The following is an 18,787-nucleotide window of genomic DNA, read 5'->3' as shown; positions in this document are numbered from 1 at the left end:
GTACGGGGCTGACTCACCTACAGGGGACGCCCGGGCTTTCTGGGGGAAGTTGGGTAGCCCGGGAAGGAACAAGAACTCATTCATGAATTCGGGCTGTGTGTCAGGTCTCCCTCGATTACGAGTGACAGCTTGAATTCCCCCCAATATTTTTCAGTTTTCCAGTTCTTACGTGACCCGGCGGGAAGACAGGCTCTGAGAACCGCTGCGCGCCTGCCCTCTGATCCACACAGGAGGCTCTATTTAAACGTTCAGCTTTGGAAATTGAGGTATGAATAGACGGGGGATCAGGAGTTTGCCGGCCATTCTTCCCCGCTGTGGCCAAAAGCCGAGACGGAGTGCCAAGAGTGGCTGCTAACCTCTAAGCAGGCGTCCCCTTCCCCACCATGCACCAGAGGAGTCTGGGAAATCAGGAAGTCCAATCAGATGGCATCTTCATTCTCCCGCCTCATACTTCTGACAGCTCAGCACAGGAGAAAGTGCAAGCTCGCTAACCCGGGCCTCTGCGGGGCACCAGCTCATTCCACTTCCACGCCACCAACCTAGCTGGTGATGTGAAAGGCAAAAAACTACATTTCCCAGAATCCTTTGCAGCTGGGGTTCTGGACACAAATTCAACTCCGCCATTAAGAACTAAGGCAGAGGTCACCTGGGTATCCTGTTTGTTATCATAGCAAACCAGGTCGTGAAGCTATGAGGTCTTTCTCCCCCTCCCCCACGAGAACATTCCAGTGTCCAATTCTCCCCCTTGCTGGGGGGCTTCAGAGGCAGGAGCGGTGGTGGTGAAAGCAACAGCAAAGACTTCTCAATTCTAGCTCCAACCCTGAATCGCAGCCCCAGGGGTATCTGCTCCAGCCCACAGCTCTGGGGGCAGCTTGGCTTGTTCTTGGGGTCACCCCTGGGGGCTCAGCCTAGCAGCTCCTCCAGTTTTTCTGTTAGTGCCCAATTCCCTGCATTAAATCCCTTCCTGCTTGGAATACCTTCAGTGGCTTCCGATCGCTGAACTGAATACGGATCACCGGATCACCGCTCTCAACACAGAGAAACCCAGCTCCTCTGACTCTCGAGTGTGACCCGTGGCCGCACACAAGGCCGGGCCTGTCCCCAGAGGGGCCGCTTCAGGCCTTTCCCCTTGGCCCAGCCCCCTCCCTGGCCTGGGGTCTGGGGGAAGTTGAATGATAAGCAGTTCCCAGGGCCTCTCTGTAACGTCCCCTGCACGCCCAGCCTGCACTGTCCAGGCTCCGCTTCCTTTCTGGCAATTTCCTCCAGTCCATCGGGCATGCCGAGAAGAGCCCGCCTGCCCTGCTGGGCGTTCTGGAAAATCCCTATAAAAACTCCCACCCGCAGGGGCCGTGGCTGTAACCCCAGGGTCACAGGGCTTCGAGGGGCAAGGTATGCGCTATTCCTGGGAGCCTGCGGCTCTGCTCCCTCCCAAGGAAGAAGGCCAGTCCTGCTTCCCGCCTTGCCTTCCACTCACGGCCATGCCACGGTGCAGACGTCTGCAGGCTGGATCCAGGCGGAGGAAACTCTCTGCTTGCTGAATTTCCCTATGGCTGAGTCTCATAGCTCCGAACGGTTCTCAAAAAATTTTTTTGTACACTTAAAAATGATCTTGAACCTCAGCGAGCTTCGGCCTGTGTGCTTTCTCTATGGCTACTGACTGTGCCCGCGGTGGAAACTGAGCAAATGTCAGCACACATGAATATGCCCACTCACAACCCATGCGCTGCCGCGGTGAGGACATGAGCACGTCACGTGGCCCCTGGGAAACTCCCCTGGACACTTGCAAGAAAATGAGAGTGCACAGGCAAACAATGTCTTATTAGGACAACGGCTTTGATCCTGTGGGCTCCCGGAGCTGGTCTCTGGGACCCCAGGTGTCCCTGGAGCACCACTTTGAGGACCACTGCCTTAGTCCTTAGCAGATGCCGTGGGAGCAACACTGCTCAGGGGCTGGTGGGCAGCTGTGGGTGAGGGGCTGGGAATGCGCCCTGGCGGTGAAGAGTGGTGATCGGTTTGCATCACACTCCTGGACCCCGTCCCCTGCAGCATCCTGGTTTCTTCCGTACAGCTGAACGAGCTCTGTAGCCCTCTTGGGGCTGTTTGCCTACTATGGAAGAGGTTAAATGGTGTGATTCTCTCCTGTCCCAGCCTCAGCTGCTCCATCAGCAAAATGGGTATCAAGTACAGAACCGCCTTCCAAGACAGCTGGAGCATGTACACAGAGCGCTTTACATTCCCCATAAACATAAACGATTATTACTAGTTTAGTAGCTGTTGAGAGAGAAAACACTAACAGCAGAAAAGGCTGCAGGAATCTGGCCCCATGAGATGCCTCAGCTGCAGCCTTGGTCAAGTCCAGCCGGCTCCCTGCCTCCCCTCCCCCCACCCCCGGCAGCGAGTATAAACATGCAAGGCTTGCACCGGCCTGCCAGCGACTGCCCACCACCCACTGCAGCCCAGCTCATAAAACAGAGCAAACAAACGCCACCACTATGTGGAGTGCAAGCTGGAAACTTTCCTGGCAGCGCAGGCTCTTGGCCTTGGCACTGCAGACTTGCACGGGGGAGCACAGAGATCCAGGGGCTGTGGGTCTCGAATGCGGGGGGAACCAGCCACTCGAGCACGCCCCACCCCACCCCCACTGATGTCTGTGCCCGACCTGAATAACAGTGCATGCACGGGCAAACAGATCAAAGGGTCATCAACTTTCTGGAAGCACGCGTCCCAGACATGAGCAACTCTTATCAAGGAGGGAGGGGCCGTGGAATCCACCGGTGAAACCTGGCTTCTACATGAAGAGCTTGGCAAATCTGACCCACTCCTTGTGTGGCCGGAGGAGGGACTGCGAGACGGGGATGGGCCGCACTCAGGGTGGCACAGCTGGCTGGGCAGAGATAGGGATGCCAGACCCAGTGGCTGTCATTCCGTTTCTCTTCCCTGCTCCCTTTCATTGCCTAGGTGGCCCTGATGGTATCGGGCCAAGGGTCTCATACGGTCCCTCCACAGGACCAGGCTTGCAAAAGCCATTTTTCCCTCCTTTAAAAAATGAAGGCGAATACGCTTAAGGCCTTGGTTTTAAGAGGTCCCTTCAGTCTGGGACGGGGGTGGAGGGAGGTGAGGAAGAAAAAACCAAAACAAAACACACAAGCCGTGCCCCACTCAGCAAGCCTATGATTTATTGGGATTACAGCCCCGTAAGCAGCAGCGTCTCAACAACATGGAACAGGAAACGCCTCCAATTTCCAGCTCAAAGCAGGCTCTGTTCTTCCTCGAGGCAGGCAGGGGCCTGGAGCGAGACTCAAGGTTGGCAAGTGGGGCCTGGGTCCCCGGGCGTGCGAGACAGCCGCACGCCTCTGTCCCCAGCTGGGCGAGCCCCTGTGCACCCACACAGAGGGAACTGGGTGCAGGCCTGGGCCCCAGGGCTGGAAGGGGTGCAGGAAGTGCGCGCAGCCCCAGGCTTGCTCTGCAGTGCCATTTCCCCAGCACTCTCTAAGCCCCACCTACCCCCTGGAGTCCAGGGAATGGTGGGACAGAGATCAGCGAGGGCTGGCCATGACTCTGCCCACCTTGAACCCCAAATCCTTCCCCTCACTGTGCCCCACCTTCGACTGGAGCCAGAACCAAGCACTGGGGTTGAGTGTGGTGATTCTCCTGAATTCACCCTGCTCAGACACACACGGCTCCTACACGCCCCCGGTCTAGGCCGGGGCCGGGGTGGCAAGTGACATGGTCAGGAATCTGCAGAGACGCCAAGCTGTTCCACAAACAGACCTCTCTGGAAGGTCAAGGTTGGCTCTGCAGCGCCGGCAGCTCAGGCCCTTGCCAGGTTTCCCTGAGTTCTGCAGAGCCACCGCGGCCCCGAACCAAGCCAAAACATCCATGTAGAATAAAACCAACATTGTGCCCCTGAAGGCGGCTTCCAGTGCCGGCACAAAGGAAGCAATTCTAGTCCGGCTCACATCTTGGACTAATTATTTTTTCTAGAATTGCTTGGTAAACCAGGATGGTTTGGCTCGGCTTGGAGTCGCAGTCGGGCACATTTCTCTCTTCAGACCCCCGGGCCTCTCTCACCCTGTCTGAGCCAGGCTGCGGCAGAACGTGGAGCTGACCTGGGGCCCAGTCACCACCGAGGCTCAGAGGGTCCTGCTGGAGTCCAGGCTTTGGACTTTCTGCAGGGCAAATGCACTGGGCTCGTTACATTCCTGGGCCCCAGATGAGAGGCGCTAGACACAGCTTGCCTGGATACACAAGAACAGGAGCGCGCTGTGATTAGCTGTGAGTTCTTCCCCCCCTCTCCCCAGTGCCAGGTTCAGTGGAGCCGGGACTGCTCATAGGAACACGGACGGAGCAGGTGCTAAGCACCCGCAACTGTCTAGAGTCCCTTCAGCCTGTGTCTCACTGAACCCTCATGCGGGGTGAGAACCATTTACCAGGAATGCTGGGAAAGAAGGGGTTCAGTTGTTCTGAGCTTGGCTGAACTCTGCATGGACTTTGCTGGTGGAGCGTCCCTAAGCTGCAATCCAAGATGCTCCACGATCCTGAACTTCCTTTTTATCGGAATGCAGCTTACTGTTGGGCGCCATGTCAGTGGAGGGTGCTCTAAAAGTTACAGATGTCACAGCATTTGGCACTTCTTTTGGATTAGGGACGCTCCACTTCTCCCTGCTTAGAAAGCTGGATATGCCCTCCCTCCCATCTACCCATGGGGAAGCAGGAAGTCGCCTGTCTACACCCTGCGCCTGTGCATCGTAAGCGGCTGGGCTGGCAGGTGAACTGAGTCCAAGCCCCCAGACAGTGCAGCCCCCTGCGGCTCAGCTTAGTCCCTGGCCTGCGTCCTGCACCTTGGGGATGAGAAGGTGAGTAGGCTCAGCGACCATCTGCTTCCCAAACCGGATCTCTTATGGGAGGGCACAGAAGTGCTGTTCCCCATGGTGCCAGGACAACCAGGCTGAGCCAGGTCTGTGTCAGGCGAAGCACAACATATGGTCACCACAGTGCTGGGGCACTGGGGCCAAGGGTCCCTCTGCCTGGCTCATGCTGTCCACTCTGGGCAGCGGAGAGTGTTCCTGGTCCAGCCACCCTCCAAGCCAGTACCGCATCCTGGTGCCCATGCAGCCTGGACCAGCTTGGAATTAGCGTGTGTGTGTGTGTGTGTGTGTGTATTGTCTGCTGTCTCCCCAGACCGCCACTTCTCAGAAGGCACAGTGCACTGCGGTCTCCAACATTCCCTTCTTCCTGAGCACAGGGGCCCCTACAGGGCCTCAGCTGTTCCCTTCACACACGCGTGGCCCCTTCCTCACGCCCAGAGCCAAGGCCCTGTGGCCACCAGCATGGTTTCAGGTGTCTGCTCTTGGCTCGGTGCTACTGGATCAGCCGAGAGCTGTCTAGGGAAAAGGGGGAATCTGTTTTGTCCTAACGCCTTGAGTTGGGCTTGGGTATCGGTGAATGAGTCTCCTTCGGAAAGAAAGGAAGTCATTTCCAGATAAAAAGCTAACAATTCCACGTGAGAATTTTCCAACTGGGAACAGCTCCGTGGGGACAGCACGGCTGAGTGAGAAAGGGAAAGGCGGGTATGGTCCCACGCCGAGGGGGAGGGCGCGCAGCACGGTCACCTGTCCTTGGTACCTGAGCCTGACCCCAGGGCAGCTGATGAGGTGGTCTGGTTCCAGTGGAAACTGCTCCCGGGCCTCCGCCCCTGCAGCCTTCCCCACACAGTGGGGCGGGCGCTGGCCTTGTGAAGCCCAGTGTACCTGCCCCGTTTCCCAGGCCACGGCACCCCAGTGTGTGGCTACCCAGAGGGCACGTGGCCGGTCCAGCAGGCTCACCTCCCACGCACCGAGAGCACCATGAAGTTGCCTCCCTCCACTGGCTGGGCGTGGCTCCCCGGCCTGCTGGTTGCACGTTACCCAGCCCTACTGCCGTGTGGCAGACACGCACTGTCCTAGTGTTTGGTGCCTCTGGCTCGTTCACCACATGGTGGCCAGCCAGTGAGGGCCTCCAATCTGCTCAGACACACTTCCCTCCCAGGGCACCTGCCACCACCCGGCGGCCTCTGCTAATGAGGCCGGCTTGGATGGACCCCATTTCCCCCATAGACACCTGCCGGGCTGCAGGGCAGGGATGGGCCTGGGCTCTCGGGACAGTCCATCCTGTTGGGAGTTAGCAGAGCAGAATCACACAACCCCTGCTCTCTCCAGTCCCTGTAATGTGAGGCAGAAAGGTGACTATTCAGGCTGACAGGTGAAGTTTCTAGAAGTTTCTAGGAGGCAACACAGGAAGGCAGCTCTTGAGACCTGACAGATTTAAACATACGAGGCTACTTCAAAAAGTTTCTGAAAGGAAGTAATTAAGCTTGTTCTGGTGCAAAACAAAGGATTTGAGATCCATGCATAGATTTTTCATAATGCACACTTTTCACTTATCTGCATGGATTTCAAAATAATTTCAATTCCACTCTCTACAGACTTTCTGAAGCTCCTTTGTGTAAGGGGGAAATTCCTAAAAACTGGCAACTGGTGACACTGGGCCACAGGGCCGGCCAGAAGAGGAGCAGGAGAGAGTGAACCAGGCTCCTGGAACAGGACCAGAACCTACACTTCACACTTGTGTCTCAGCCGCAGCTCAGGGAGGGCTGGGGGTGGGGGGCCTCACGTCTCTGGGGGGTGCTGAGGGTCTGCTGTGTGCCAGGTATGCACGAGGCCATCTGTATCCTTCACCTCTGACCCTGCTGGCCACCCTGGCAGGTGCATACTCCTTGCGTATGTTTTATAGATGTGTGGCCCGGGCTGCACGGCTGGCCACTGCTGACCTGTCTGGTTCTAAAAACAAACCAGCTGGCTGGCGCTGCGGCTCACTAGGCTAATCCTCCGCCTTGCGGCGCCGGCACACGGGGTTCTAGTCCCGGTCGGGGTGCCAGATTCTGTCCCGGTTGCCCCTCTTCCAGGCCAGCTCTCTGCTGTGGCCAGGGAGTGCAGTGGAGGATGGCCCAAGTCCTTGGGCCCTGCACCCCATGGGAGACCAGGATAAGTACCTGGCTCCTGCCATCGGATCAGCGCAGTGCGCCGGCTGCAGCGCACCTGCCTCGGCGGCCATTGGAGGCTGAACCAACGGCAAAGGAAGACCTTTCTCTCTGTCTCTCTCTCTCTCACTGTCCACTCTGCCTGTCAAAAAAAAAAAAAAAAAAAAAAAAAAAAAAAAAAAAAAAAAACACCAGCTAACAAATCAGTGGACACACTGGGGGCCACATAGCAAGTGCTCTGAGCCCCTGGTGTGCCCGCTTTACCCCTCTGCCCAAACTCCAGCTTTTGCACTCATAGCTTCATCAGGCCGGAAAGCCGGTCGGGGAACAGGAGGCCCCAGAACCTCAAGGGGTGCACACCCCAGGCTTAGGAAATCTGACGAGGCTTCTTCCTCCCAAACCGCACACAGGCAAGCTGCTCAGGTGCTGCTCCGGGGGCCGAGTGGGAGGGGAGGAATGGGAAGGGCCGCTGGGCAGGCGAGTAAGAGCAGGCAGGAGGGCGGCTGGGCCCAGTGCGGGGACGGCCTGAGCTGCCAGGCTGCCCGCCCAGCCTCGGGACCTGGCAAGTTTCCAGCTCAGCCTAGGAAGCGCTGTGGTCAGAGCACAATCGACGGAGTCCCCCTGGAGTTGGGATTTCCCTGCACAGGCCCTCGCGGCAGACAAAGCTCATTGTCAAAACGCTCCAGGCCGCAGAGCTGGCAGCCGGCAGCCAGGCAGCTTCCGTAGGTCCGCAGCATGCGACAATGGGACAGGAAGTCAGGCCAACAGCAGCCCCTGGGGCGCGGGTCCTCTTTGCCTCCATCCTCTTATCCGGCACTGCCGCTTCCTTTGTGTGCCCCCATCCCCGGCTTGTTCCTTCTTCGAGGCTGGGCAGATGCCACCCTCAGCCTGGCAAACGCGGGTCAGCGAGGGGAGAGGCCCCCCGGGCAGAGGAGGCGCTGCCCGAGAGCTGCCCGAGTCCTGCCCTCTCTCTCCCAGGGAGGGAAGGGATTGGCCTGGGCGGACGCTGCGAACTCATGATGCGGTCATCTCGGGCCTCTCTGCCGAGGCTTAGGGCTGCCGCTTCCTCGCCTCAGGCACGCCTTAGACCCTCTCCCGGCCTTAGTCTGCTCATCTGTAAACGGGAGGCCACAGCTCCCTCCAAGAGCCACCGTGGGCGCCTGTTAGCTGTGGTCTGAAGGTGCTTTATGAACCGCTTTGTCTCCACGCCTCTAACTGGTGTGAAATGAATCGCATTGGATGACTCCCAAGTGCAAGCCTCGGCAATGGCAGCCCACCACGGGCAGACACTGCCAGACCCAGCAGCCAGGGGCACGGCGTGCCACCAACTGTGGACGGTGACTGACAGCCTGCCTGGGCGGGTGAAATCCAGGGGGTAGAGTTCATTGAACTCCTTGAGTTATGAGTGGCAATGCCTCTGTCCAACAGAATTCCTGTGCCAAGTCTTTTGTGACATCTGGTCTACCTCATCCTTTCAGGCACCTGCTCCCTGGGCTACTGTCTTGGGCTGTGAAAACAGAATTAAGGGCAGTAACTGAAGGAATTGAGAGGGGGAGAAAACACGCATTTTGGGTGTGTGCAGTTTTTAAATGCATTGATGTTTTTGGGTTATCCACGCATTAACGCTGACTCGGTCACTGTGGTCTCTATAGGTTTTGGATGGCAGTAATTCTATCAACTAAGGGCAGCCACCCTATAGGGAGCACTTGTCCTGTGCCAAGTCCTTTACAGGCACACGGGGTCCCACACAGCCTTGGCAAGTGGGTCAAGCCACAAACTGGGCAGACTAAGGCTTGAGCAATGAAATAACTGGACCAATGTCAACCAGCTAAGACACGGCAGAGGTGGGACCTCAGATTTATGGCCTTTCCCATCCCAAAGAGCCCAGCCCTTGGTCCCTACAGCCTAGTTCATGAACTGAGCGAAAGACAGCACTGTCTACAACGTGCCAGGCTCTGTCTATTCAGGGCTCTGGGGGCACTGCAGGAGTGAGGCAGAGCCGTGAGGGAGGGGCACACGAGCTAGTAAACAGACACAAGAGCAAGAGAACCTCATGGAGAGAGAACAAGGGGAGAGTGAGGGTTGGGGGTGAGTGGGGTGGGCGGGACAGCCCCCGGTGAGCACAGCAGAGCCTCCCGAGCCATTTCGGAGGTTATTGGACTTCTCAGCCTGAGGAATAATGGGAGTGAGCACTTCATTCACTCAATAGCTGTCCTGACTTCATTTACTTCCATTTTGGGTACACAGATGGAAATTTAATGCACAAAAAGGGGGAGAGGGAGAGAGAAAAGAGCTTAACATTGCAAATCTTCTTGAAATGGTATTTAAGGGAATCACAAGTCAGTAGTATAAAGCCACCACTGTCATCATCCCTATTATTCGATAAGGAAACATTTTCGCAAGCCGAGCAAAAGAGAATCGAGCCTGCCCCTGCGGTGGGTGGGCGTTTCATGTTGGGTGGCGCGTGCTCATCTGAGGACAAGGAGACAGGGGTGCCTCTGCAGCCTGGGGTCCCTCCTGCACTTCTGAGATATTTCCCCAGAGCTGGGGGTGGGGGACCATTGAGCAGGCAGGCTCTGCCAGGGTCCCCAGTGCATGCAGGACAGGGCTGAGGTCCAGGGAGATGAGGAGACCCGCTCAGACCACAGAGTCAGAGGAGGAGGGGCTGGCCTTGACCCTCACGCCATCCTAGAGGAACCCCTGGCCCAAACCTGACCCTGAAACCCTTGCCTAGTGGATCAGGCAAGACTTGAAGAGCACTGAGTGTCTGTGTTTTCAAAGTGTAGACCCAGAAGTCTTGCCCACGCCACCCACGTGGCCCAAGCTGGCATGGCTGCCCTTCAAGGGCTGGGGTACATCCTTGACGGGCTCAGCACCATGTCCCAGCTACTCCAGGCTTCCCAAAGAGCCTCCCGAGTGTGAGGACGATGGCGATGAAGACCACTGACAGTGCTGTGTGCAAACGCTACTGTCAGTGCCTTATGGAAGCAAGAGCAAGCCCCACAGCACCCCGCGAGGTCAGCAGGGGGCAGGCTCCGTGACACCCCGAGGCCACCCGGCTCGCATGTGGCGGGTTTGGGAAAGCAGCAGCAGACGACCTGAGTGCTTGGGCCCTGGAGGCCTAGATGGAGTTCTAGGCTCCTGGCTCCAGCCTGGCCCAGTCCTAGCTGTTGGGGCCTGAACCAGCAGATGGAAGATCTGTCTCTCTGCCTTTCAAATAAATAAATCTTAAAAAAAAAAAAAAAAAAAAAACCTTATCTTATCATCTTATTATTCCGCCATGCCCCACTGCTCTGCTCTCGGCCCTCTTGGGGACCTTGCTTCCTCTTGCCACATGGGCCCTGCTCCCTTGGCCTAACACACAGGACCCCGCTAATAAGAGGTCCTGCTCAGCACTTACTGCGAGCCAGGTGCCGTTCTACAAGTGTGCAACTCCTTCAGTCAGTGCCAAATGCTGCTCAGCCTCGGGGGTAAGCAGCTGGTGGAAATGCAATCATCAGGGGCCAGTGCTGTGGCATAGCTGGTAAAGCCTCCGCCTGCAGTGCTGGCATGGGTGCTGGTTCAAGACCCAGCTGCTCCACTTCCGAACCAGCTCTCTGCTATGGCCTGAGAGGGCAGTGGATGATGGCCCAAATGCTTAGGCCCCTGCACCCACATGGAGACCCAGAAGAAGCTCCTGGCTCCTGGTTTTGGATCGACGCAGCCCCGGCTGTTGCGGCCAATTGGGGAGTGAACTAGCGGATGGAAGACTTCTCTCTGTCTCTCCTCTCTCTGTGTAACGCTTTCAGATAATTAAATAAATCTTAATAAAAATAGGTAACAGGAACTTAGTGAAAAAAAATAAATGAATGTAAGCACACTTCATGTGTTTCAAAAAAGAAAAAGAAATACAATCCTCAGCAGGCAGTGAAGCCCAGTGTCCCCTCCCCGATAGGGCCCTCTCGCTGGCTAAGGAGTCACGGCATCGGGTGTTTCCAGGCCTCCTCCCAAATCCCAGCCTCTTGGTTTAGAGTCCTAGATACCAGCAGACCCTAAGCCTTCTGAGCATGCCCCCACCCCTCACGAAGTGGCACCATGAGGGGCCAGTGGAGGGAGGCCAGGGGCTGAGGCCCGGCGGAAGCTTACAGCCAATGGGCTGGCGTGTGGCCGAGTGGCCTGCCATCAGTGCCAGTCCCCCGCCATGGCCACCGCTCAGAGGTCCCTCAAGGGCCGTCTGCCCCAGCCCCCTGCACCTCTGTCCACACGTCCCCCTTCTCTCTGCTTGATGGCGTTTCTGCCAGCCCCCAGGCAGGCCCCCGTCTCTCCTGTGTGTCTACATGGCCTTCCTCCTTGTTCCTCAGAGGCCCAGGACTCTGGCCCTGCCGCCCATCCCCTGTCTCCAGGCATGTCCCCTGAGGCCGAGGTCCACCCGATACCTGTCCGGTCTCCTCCAGACCTCAGGTGAGAGAGGCGCCCCCATCTCCCGGGCAACCCTGCACCCCCGGCAGGACGCTTCTTGCTCTGGGAGCCTGCGCTCTGGTGACCACACCCCCTGCGGGGCAGCAGCTGGGACTACTCATGCGCTTCAGGCCCTACCTTGTGCGGGGGGGGGGGGGGTGGGGTGGGGGAGGCAAATCTGCCATGGGGGCGGGGGAGAGAAGGAAAGGAGGGGGGGGGGGAAGAGGGGGAGGAGGAAGAGGACAGGGAGGAGGAGGAGAATGGAGAGGAGGCGGCAGCGGTGGCATCCTAGGTGGGTACAGGGAGGGTCCGGTTGCGACACTGCCCCAGGGAGGAGTCCTGGGAGAGGAGAGGCCGGCAGGGCTGGATTGGCCCGAGGAGGTGACCCCGTGGGCCAGGGCCCACCCGGTGGTCTTGGAGCTTTAAGATCAGGTCTGAGCAGCTCACTGGGAAAGCCGGAGCCTGACAGGGTGGAAAGCAAGGGCTTTCGAGTCGCAGGGACCTGGCTCGAACCCGCGTCCAGCGCTGCCTGCCTCTGGCCTCGTGCCCTGGTTTGTAAGATGGAGATGATGTGGACATATCCCTTGCTGCTGTGTCTCGGGGCACCAGGAACAGGAGCAGGGATGCCGTCGGGAGGGCGTCTGGTGTCATCTCCCTTAGCCCTCTCGGGCAGCAGCCCGAGGCAGGTGCTGCTGGGCTCACGAAGGCACTGGAGGGAAGTGACGTCAGGTGACCTCCTCGCTCATCAAGGGTGGTGCCCTAAGCACCCTGAGCTCCCCCAGGCTCCCCGCCAAGCCCCCAAGCAGGCAGCTGTGGGGAGAAGAGCCCCTCCCAGAGAGGACTCAGGCCGCCCCAGGGCAGCGCGTGGCTCAGCAGACGTAGCTGGTGAGCTGCACACCCAGGCAGCCACCAGTCCCCTGAGGCAAAGCCCTGGGCCAGATCCCCACAGCGTCACATCTGGTTCCCGCTGAGGCGGGACACACAGGAAGGAGCGTCAAGCGAACAAGACAGAGAGGAGAGACAGACGGACATCCCTAGACTTGCAGAGGCCGTGTGCTCTCAGCTTGGAAAGCTCAGCGCCTCCAGCTACTTCCCGTACTGGGAGAAGGTGGCGGGCTCTGGGAGGGGGGACCAGGGCTGCAGCAGTGCTCTGAGCTCCAGTGCCTCTGGGGAGGGCTGGCCAGGCTCCGGTGCCACCCCGTGTCCCATCGAGGTAGGTGCGAGGGACAGCAGCATGTGCCTAAGCAGCCGGGAACCAGGCCACCAGAGCGCGCTCGGGCTGTCTGCTTGCCCGAGTATTTTTAGGGTGTCCTCCTTTTAGTGTCAGATTTTGAAAATTCTGTATTTTTTTCCTAACAGTGGTTCCAATTTCCTACATGTCTAATACTCATTTGAAATGACTCATGGAAAAATACCTTTGCTACCAATTTATTGGTGCCACAGGCTGTGGTTTCCAAACCATCCGATAGCTAAATGCATGCACATGTGGACCCTGCTATGCGCGCTCGGCTGTCGGCTTGGGGAGGGCTGGGGTCCCCCAGGGAGAAGGCCACAGGGCCCCACAAGGTGTCCAAGGAGGCCAGGGGCCAGTGGCTACAGAGGCAGGCTTTGCCACAGGCCTGCTGGCCCCATGGCCCAGCGCCATGCCGCAACTCACACAGCACAGAAGCCCTGCTGCTTCTATGGCAGCAGACCCAGAGGAGGCTCCTGGGTGACCAGACCAGACTCAGCACCCTTGGGACCTGTCCAGACAGCAAGCGAGCCTGCTGCACCGCCTCCTCCTGGCTGTCTTCCTCGCTCTTTCTCCTCTCCAGCCAGCTCCTGAGACCATAACACTTTCTCCCCGAAGCAGAACCAGCTGGGCCCACGCCCTTGCTCCAGCCCCACCTGCAGGCTTCCTGCTTGGTGTCCAGCCCTGGGAGGCCCCGCCCAGCCTCGCGCCCAACTCCCAGAGAAATGAGACAATGACGACATGATAATGGCACCAGCGATAAGAACCGCAGGGACCGGCATTTCCTGGAACTCTGCTCTGTGTGGAAACAGGGCCACTGTTGCTTCGCTTCTCTTAATAAAGGCAGTGTAGTGCAGTGGTCACCAGGAGCACAGCCTGTGTGCACGTGGCCAGTTCTCAGGCCTCTCTGTGCCTCCACTTGCTCATCTGTAGAATGGGACTATGATAGGCACCCCCCATTCCTGGTGGTGTGTGAAACGAACGAGCACACACATGTGAAGTGCCTAGCACACAGTGCTCAACTGCTGGTGATTCTGTGCAATCCACCCGCTTCATTACCAGCTTTCAGCCAAGGAAATGAGGTTCACGGAGGCTTGGAACCTCGCACCCAGGTCAGGAGGCCCCTGAATGCCACAGCTGTCACGCACGCCCGGGCCATCTGACTCTAGCTTCCAATGTTTGCTGCCTGTCTATGGGATTGCCAGGGTCTTCCCGATGGTGTGGAAATTTGCCTCGACACCTGCAGTCACCTGGGTAGACCAGTTAGCAAAGGCATCCTGTCCTCAAGGGGACACGGCCCCATGTGCGTCCACTACCCATGCCCTTCAGTGAGTTCCCTTGTGCAGTGTGCAACCTGTACATCTGTTCTTAGCTACCCTGTCCTCAGCTGGAAAAGGGTAGGGCTCCTGGGAGTGTTTAAACAGTAACCTACTGGAGATCAAAGAGCCATAGCCATGGCGTTGTCATCTGTAAATGAGAAGGGACAAACCACGCCCGAGATCTCTGACAACGAGGAGACCCACGGTGACATCACTGTCATCAAGACGTGACAGCTGTGACTGACAGAGGCCGGCTGCCGGCCTCTGTGCTCGGTGCTCTCTCCTCACTGCCCCTCCAGGTAGGAAGAACATCTCAGTTTATAAAGAGGCAGCTGGGTCTCAGGGAGCCCCAAGCCCCACATATCTGAGCCTCAGTGACCCGCGCTGCATGGGCCCAGGGTAAAAGATGATCCCACTACACACCAGCCAGGCCTGCGGGCATGTGGATCCCCAGGCCACCCCCGCAGGCAGGCAGGCCAGCTCCAGGGTTCCAGGGCGCTCTGGTCACTGTGTCAGTAGGCCAGTGCACATGTGAAAGCATTCCCCAGCAGGTGCATAGCCCAGGCACCTCCCTACCGTTCATTGTTCAGTGTCATTCTTGGGGGGTCCAGGTTGGGGTTCTCCATGGACTCCATCTGTGGACATCGCAGGAAGTAGTAGAGCGTGTGCAGGGCGTCGGGGGACCAGGTGATGGGCTGTGGCGGCTGGCGGGCCTGGCGGGCAGGGCTGGTGCCCGGGCACAGCGGATGGCGCCCCTGCATGTGGTGCATGGCGCGGGAGACCAGGTCACCTGTGAGGGCAGAGGAAAGCAGACAAGTCTAAGCCCCCGCCAGGACCTCCCAGGGCTGCTGTGGTTTGGGGTAATTACTGTTTACCCCAGAGCAAGGCGGTGGGGCGGGCGGGCGGGGGTGGAAGCTGTCACCTGCACACGAGAGCAATTCAGTTTCTCTTTCAGTTCCAGCCCTGCCCGCACTTGGCTGGGCTGGGCTCCTCCAGAACTTTCGCTAGTGTGGTTTCTTTTTCAACATCCCCACTCTCTCCGCCCCCACGGAGGGAGTCTCTGCGCTCCCTCTCCCAGCCTCTAACAGTCGGCGCCCGGCTCTAGGGCAATCCCCTCCGTGCCGTCTTGTGCAAAGCCCTCTACAGAGAGCGACACCCTCAGGGACAAACACCGCCATCCCCACCTGCGGGGTCCTCACTACGTGCCAAGAATGCAGTGCCCCAGATGGGTGCTTTAAGGCTAAGGGCTCAGTTATTATCCCCACTTCACAGATGAAGAAACTGAGGCTTTTCCAACATGCATTTCCTGACCCCACACATTCTCCTGTGGTTGCATTAACTAGTCAAGGTCGTGTGGCTGTGAAATGGTAGAGTCTTGCTTGGACTGCACAGTTCATGAACTTCACTGTGACCGGCGCTGTGGCTGGAGTCTGTGGGGTCTACAGGGCCCCATATCCTGTGTTATGCTTCGCCCAGGGGTCGGGTCTTTTTTCAACATCCCACCAGCCTCAAGCAGGAAGCCTGCGATCATTGTGTGAGGCCACAATGCTGAGACAGGATGGGCTGCAGCCAACCCAGACACCTGCCGGCGCCTCTGCAGCAGCCCCTGGGGGCCTGAGAATGCAGGGCCCCCCTGTGGGGGTCAACCTTGCCTCCAGCGACTCCTCACGGAGCCCCTGGGACACCACGAACCCTAAGCTGGCAGAAGCGGACAGGCTGCGATCTGGCCAGGGAGGCTTCCTTGAATGCATGGCAGAAGCAGCTCGGCTGTCAGTCAGCCTGTGGGTGCAGCTTCTGGAAGTCTGGGCGTCTGCTGTGAGTGGGGCCTACTGCACACCGGGCGCTCAAGCACCTGGAGAATGAAGGACGAAGTGGCCTTCTGCGCTCGTCTCGTTTTCAAATACTTGTGCAACGTCTGGAGAGGTTTCCGCCGCCCAGTGCTCCCAGGACAGCCACAGCGATGGTGTCTGACTTCCGGGCAGGGACAAGTGACACCCCTGGACTGGAGAGCTCCAGGAAGAGCCGTCCTTGTCTCTCGTCCTCACTCCCCCCATGCCCTGGGTCCTCACTCCCCCCACACTACTGACTCTGCACTGGTAGACCAGCTGTCCGTGTGCTCCTGGCATACTCCTGGGCCAAGAGCTGGAGGGCAGTGAGCTCCCACACCTGTCCCTATCCTTGAAACTCTGATTTCACTGGTCTGGGGCAGGACCCAGCCACCTGTAGTTTGTCTAATTCCCTTGGTGTTTCCAACCTCCCGTCAACTTTGAGGATCACCAACGTCAACTGCTAAGAGCGCAGACTTCGAGTCAGGCATGCTTGGCTTCCATAATGATCACAGCCTCAGCTTCCTCACCTGCAAATTGGAAACCATAGCATCTGCCCCGTGATCTTGATGAGTGCAAGAAATAACCAACAGGAAGCTTTTCATTAACGGCACGCTTGGCTCAGAGGAACCATGTGGTCAGGTAAAACAGAGCGCTATTATCGCTAACGCCTCTTTGTTCATATTCTCTGTCCTGTAGGCGGCCGCTGGAGAGTGCTTCCTTCCAGAGCGACTGCCTATGGTCAAATACTGGCCCCCAGTCCCCAGCGCAGCAGGAGTCTGAGCCTTGAAATGCAAGCGCCCAGCCCTGCCCCGGGGCTGCTGGGTGGCAGAAACTGCCATAGCAAGCAGCAGCCGGCCCGTCTCCCTCCCAGCCGCTGGCTGGGCCGCTAAGTGGGCAGCAGTAAGTTGACAAACCTGGTTCCTGTTTCTCTGGGTCTGAATGTCACAGATTTTGGCAGGACCACGAGGAGGAGGAAGCCAGGAGTCTGATAGCATCAGCGAGAAGTCTCGCTGAAATATTTCAAAGGCGCGACAAGGTAGACGTCATTACCGTTCATTACAGGTATGGTTGTTTTATTGTCATTGGTGGAGAAGCCGCCGGCTGTACTTTTCCAGCCAGAGTGCGGGCTAGAGCGCCCAGAAAGCAATCAAAGCCCATCTGAGAGGGTTTCCCGAGAGGCACTGGGAAACCATGAGGGCAGCTACAGTTGGAGGGCCCCAGCCCCTGCACATCTGGCTGCGGCCAGTTTCTCTCAAAGACCAACAAGCCAGGTGCCTGCGGACGGCTCCGATCCCCTGTCTCAGAGCTGCTGCTCGGCACCCGTCTGCAGCCAGAGATCAGCGTCTTTGGATCCTCTCCTAAGGGCTTTTCCTTCCTGGCGCTTCCTATTTTCTCGGCTTTGCACTAGACATAATAGAGAGATCTAACATTTACAGCCGTCCAGGGAGAGGGTGTTTCCACGTACAGACGAGGCAGCAAGCTCACAGAAGGTAACGGATCTGTTCCATAGGCCAACTAGTGAAAGAATCAGCCAGGCCCTCATGGAGGGGGGTTCCCCCACGTTCCACATGCACGCTCTTGACCTTGGCACCAAGGCTACTGAAAGTGTCGCCTGTGAATCTGAGCAGCTCCACATGCTGTTACTGGTTCACAACAAGTTAATTTCAGAAATTCAGTGAATTTTTAAGAACTTCCATAGTTGGGGCTTGTGTTATGGTGAGTGGGTTACACTGCCACCTGCAATGCCAGATCCCATATTGGAGCACTGGCTGCTCCACTTCTGATCCAGCTCCCTGCTAATGCGCCTGGGAAGGCAGCAGAAATGGCCCAAGTGCTTGGGCCCCTGCACCTACATGAGGGTCCTGGATGGATTCCTGGCTCCTGGCTTCAGCCTGGCCCAGCCCCAACCATCACAGCCATTTGGGGCATGAACCGGTAGATAGAACAACTTTCTCTCTGCCTCTCCCTCTCTCTGTTACTCTGCCTTTCAAATAAATAAAAATAAATAGCAGTTTCACAGAGTAATTTTATGTCTATCTGACCCAGTCATAACTTTAAAAATTGGGTTCATATTTTATGTGTCTTATTTCAGTTTCTAGACATTGTCTCCACTGTAGTTTTATTTATTTATTTTTTTACTTTTGACAGGCAGAGTGGACAGTGAGAGAGAGAGACAGAAAGGTCTTCCTTTGCCGTTGGTTCAGCCTCTAATGGCCGCTGCGGCCAGCGCACCACACTGATCTGATGACAGGAGCCAGGCACTTCTCCTGGTCTCCCATGGGGTGCAGGGCCCAAGCACTTGGGCCATCCTCCACTGCACTCCCTGGCCACAGCAGAGAGCTGGCCTGGAAGAGGGGCAACCGGGACAGAATCTGGCGCCCTGACCGGGACTAGAACCCGGTGTGCCAGCGCCGCAAGGCGGAGGATTAGCCTAGTGAGCCTCAGCGCCGGCCTCCATTGTAGTTTATAAAAGGTTTGACCTGTAGCAGCCTGGGGGCTGGGCTGGCTCTGGGTCTAGTGCAGGTGGCTCCTAGTGCTGTCTCAGAAACGTCCTGGAGCTTGAGAAGCGAGTAGGAAGCTCTGGGGAGCCGGGGTCTGCAGCCCAGCCACGCCCAGCAGCAGGGGAAAGCAAGCCCCCCCCCCCAGCCCCCACCCTGGGCACCATAAAAGACCTGATTAGAGGTCCTGCAGGTTTCACCCTGGTCCTTCCAACCCTCATTAGGCGCCATCCAATAAAAACAGCGGGGCGAGAGTCTGCAAGTTAGCGCTGTCTTCAGAAGACGGCTTCCAACACGTGGCTGGCTGCCCTCAAAGAGAAGTGTTTGGTTTCGTTTATTTCTCACTCCTTCCCTTTAAAGCTTTCCTGGGCAGACAGGGGCAGAGCAAAACACAAGAGCCCTGCTTCCCCGGGGCAGCAGGACTGGATACAGAGAGAGACTTCTCCCTTCCCTGG

General features: G+C 57.7%; 1 protein-coding gene across 1 annotated transcript in view; it reads right to left on the bottom strand.

Moving 5' to 3' along the window:
- ABTB2 (ankyrin repeat and BTB domain containing 2) overlaps positions 1–18,787 on the bottom strand; it is a 170,293-nt gene that overhangs the window by 17,756 nt on the left and 133,750 nt on the right. Inside the window, exon 3 of the mRNA XM_008269616.5 lies at positions 14,582–14,795. Coding sequence (XP_008267838.1) covers positions 14,582–14,795 — 214 coding nt within the window. The remainder of the gene's footprint in view (positions 1–14,581; positions 14,796–18,787) is intronic.

Source organism: Oryctolagus cuniculus, chromosome 1, assembly GCF_051225735.1.
Source record: "Oryctolagus cuniculus isolate XC-2025 breed Fujian yellow rabbit chromosome 1, ASM5122573v1, whole genome shotgun sequence".
Classification (NCBI taxonomy): Eukaryota; Metazoa; Chordata; class Mammalia; order Lagomorpha; family Leporidae; genus Oryctolagus; species Oryctolagus cuniculus.
The sequence above is the reverse complement of the archived record's forward strand: the minus strand, read 5'-3'. Positions and strand labels throughout refer to the sequence as shown.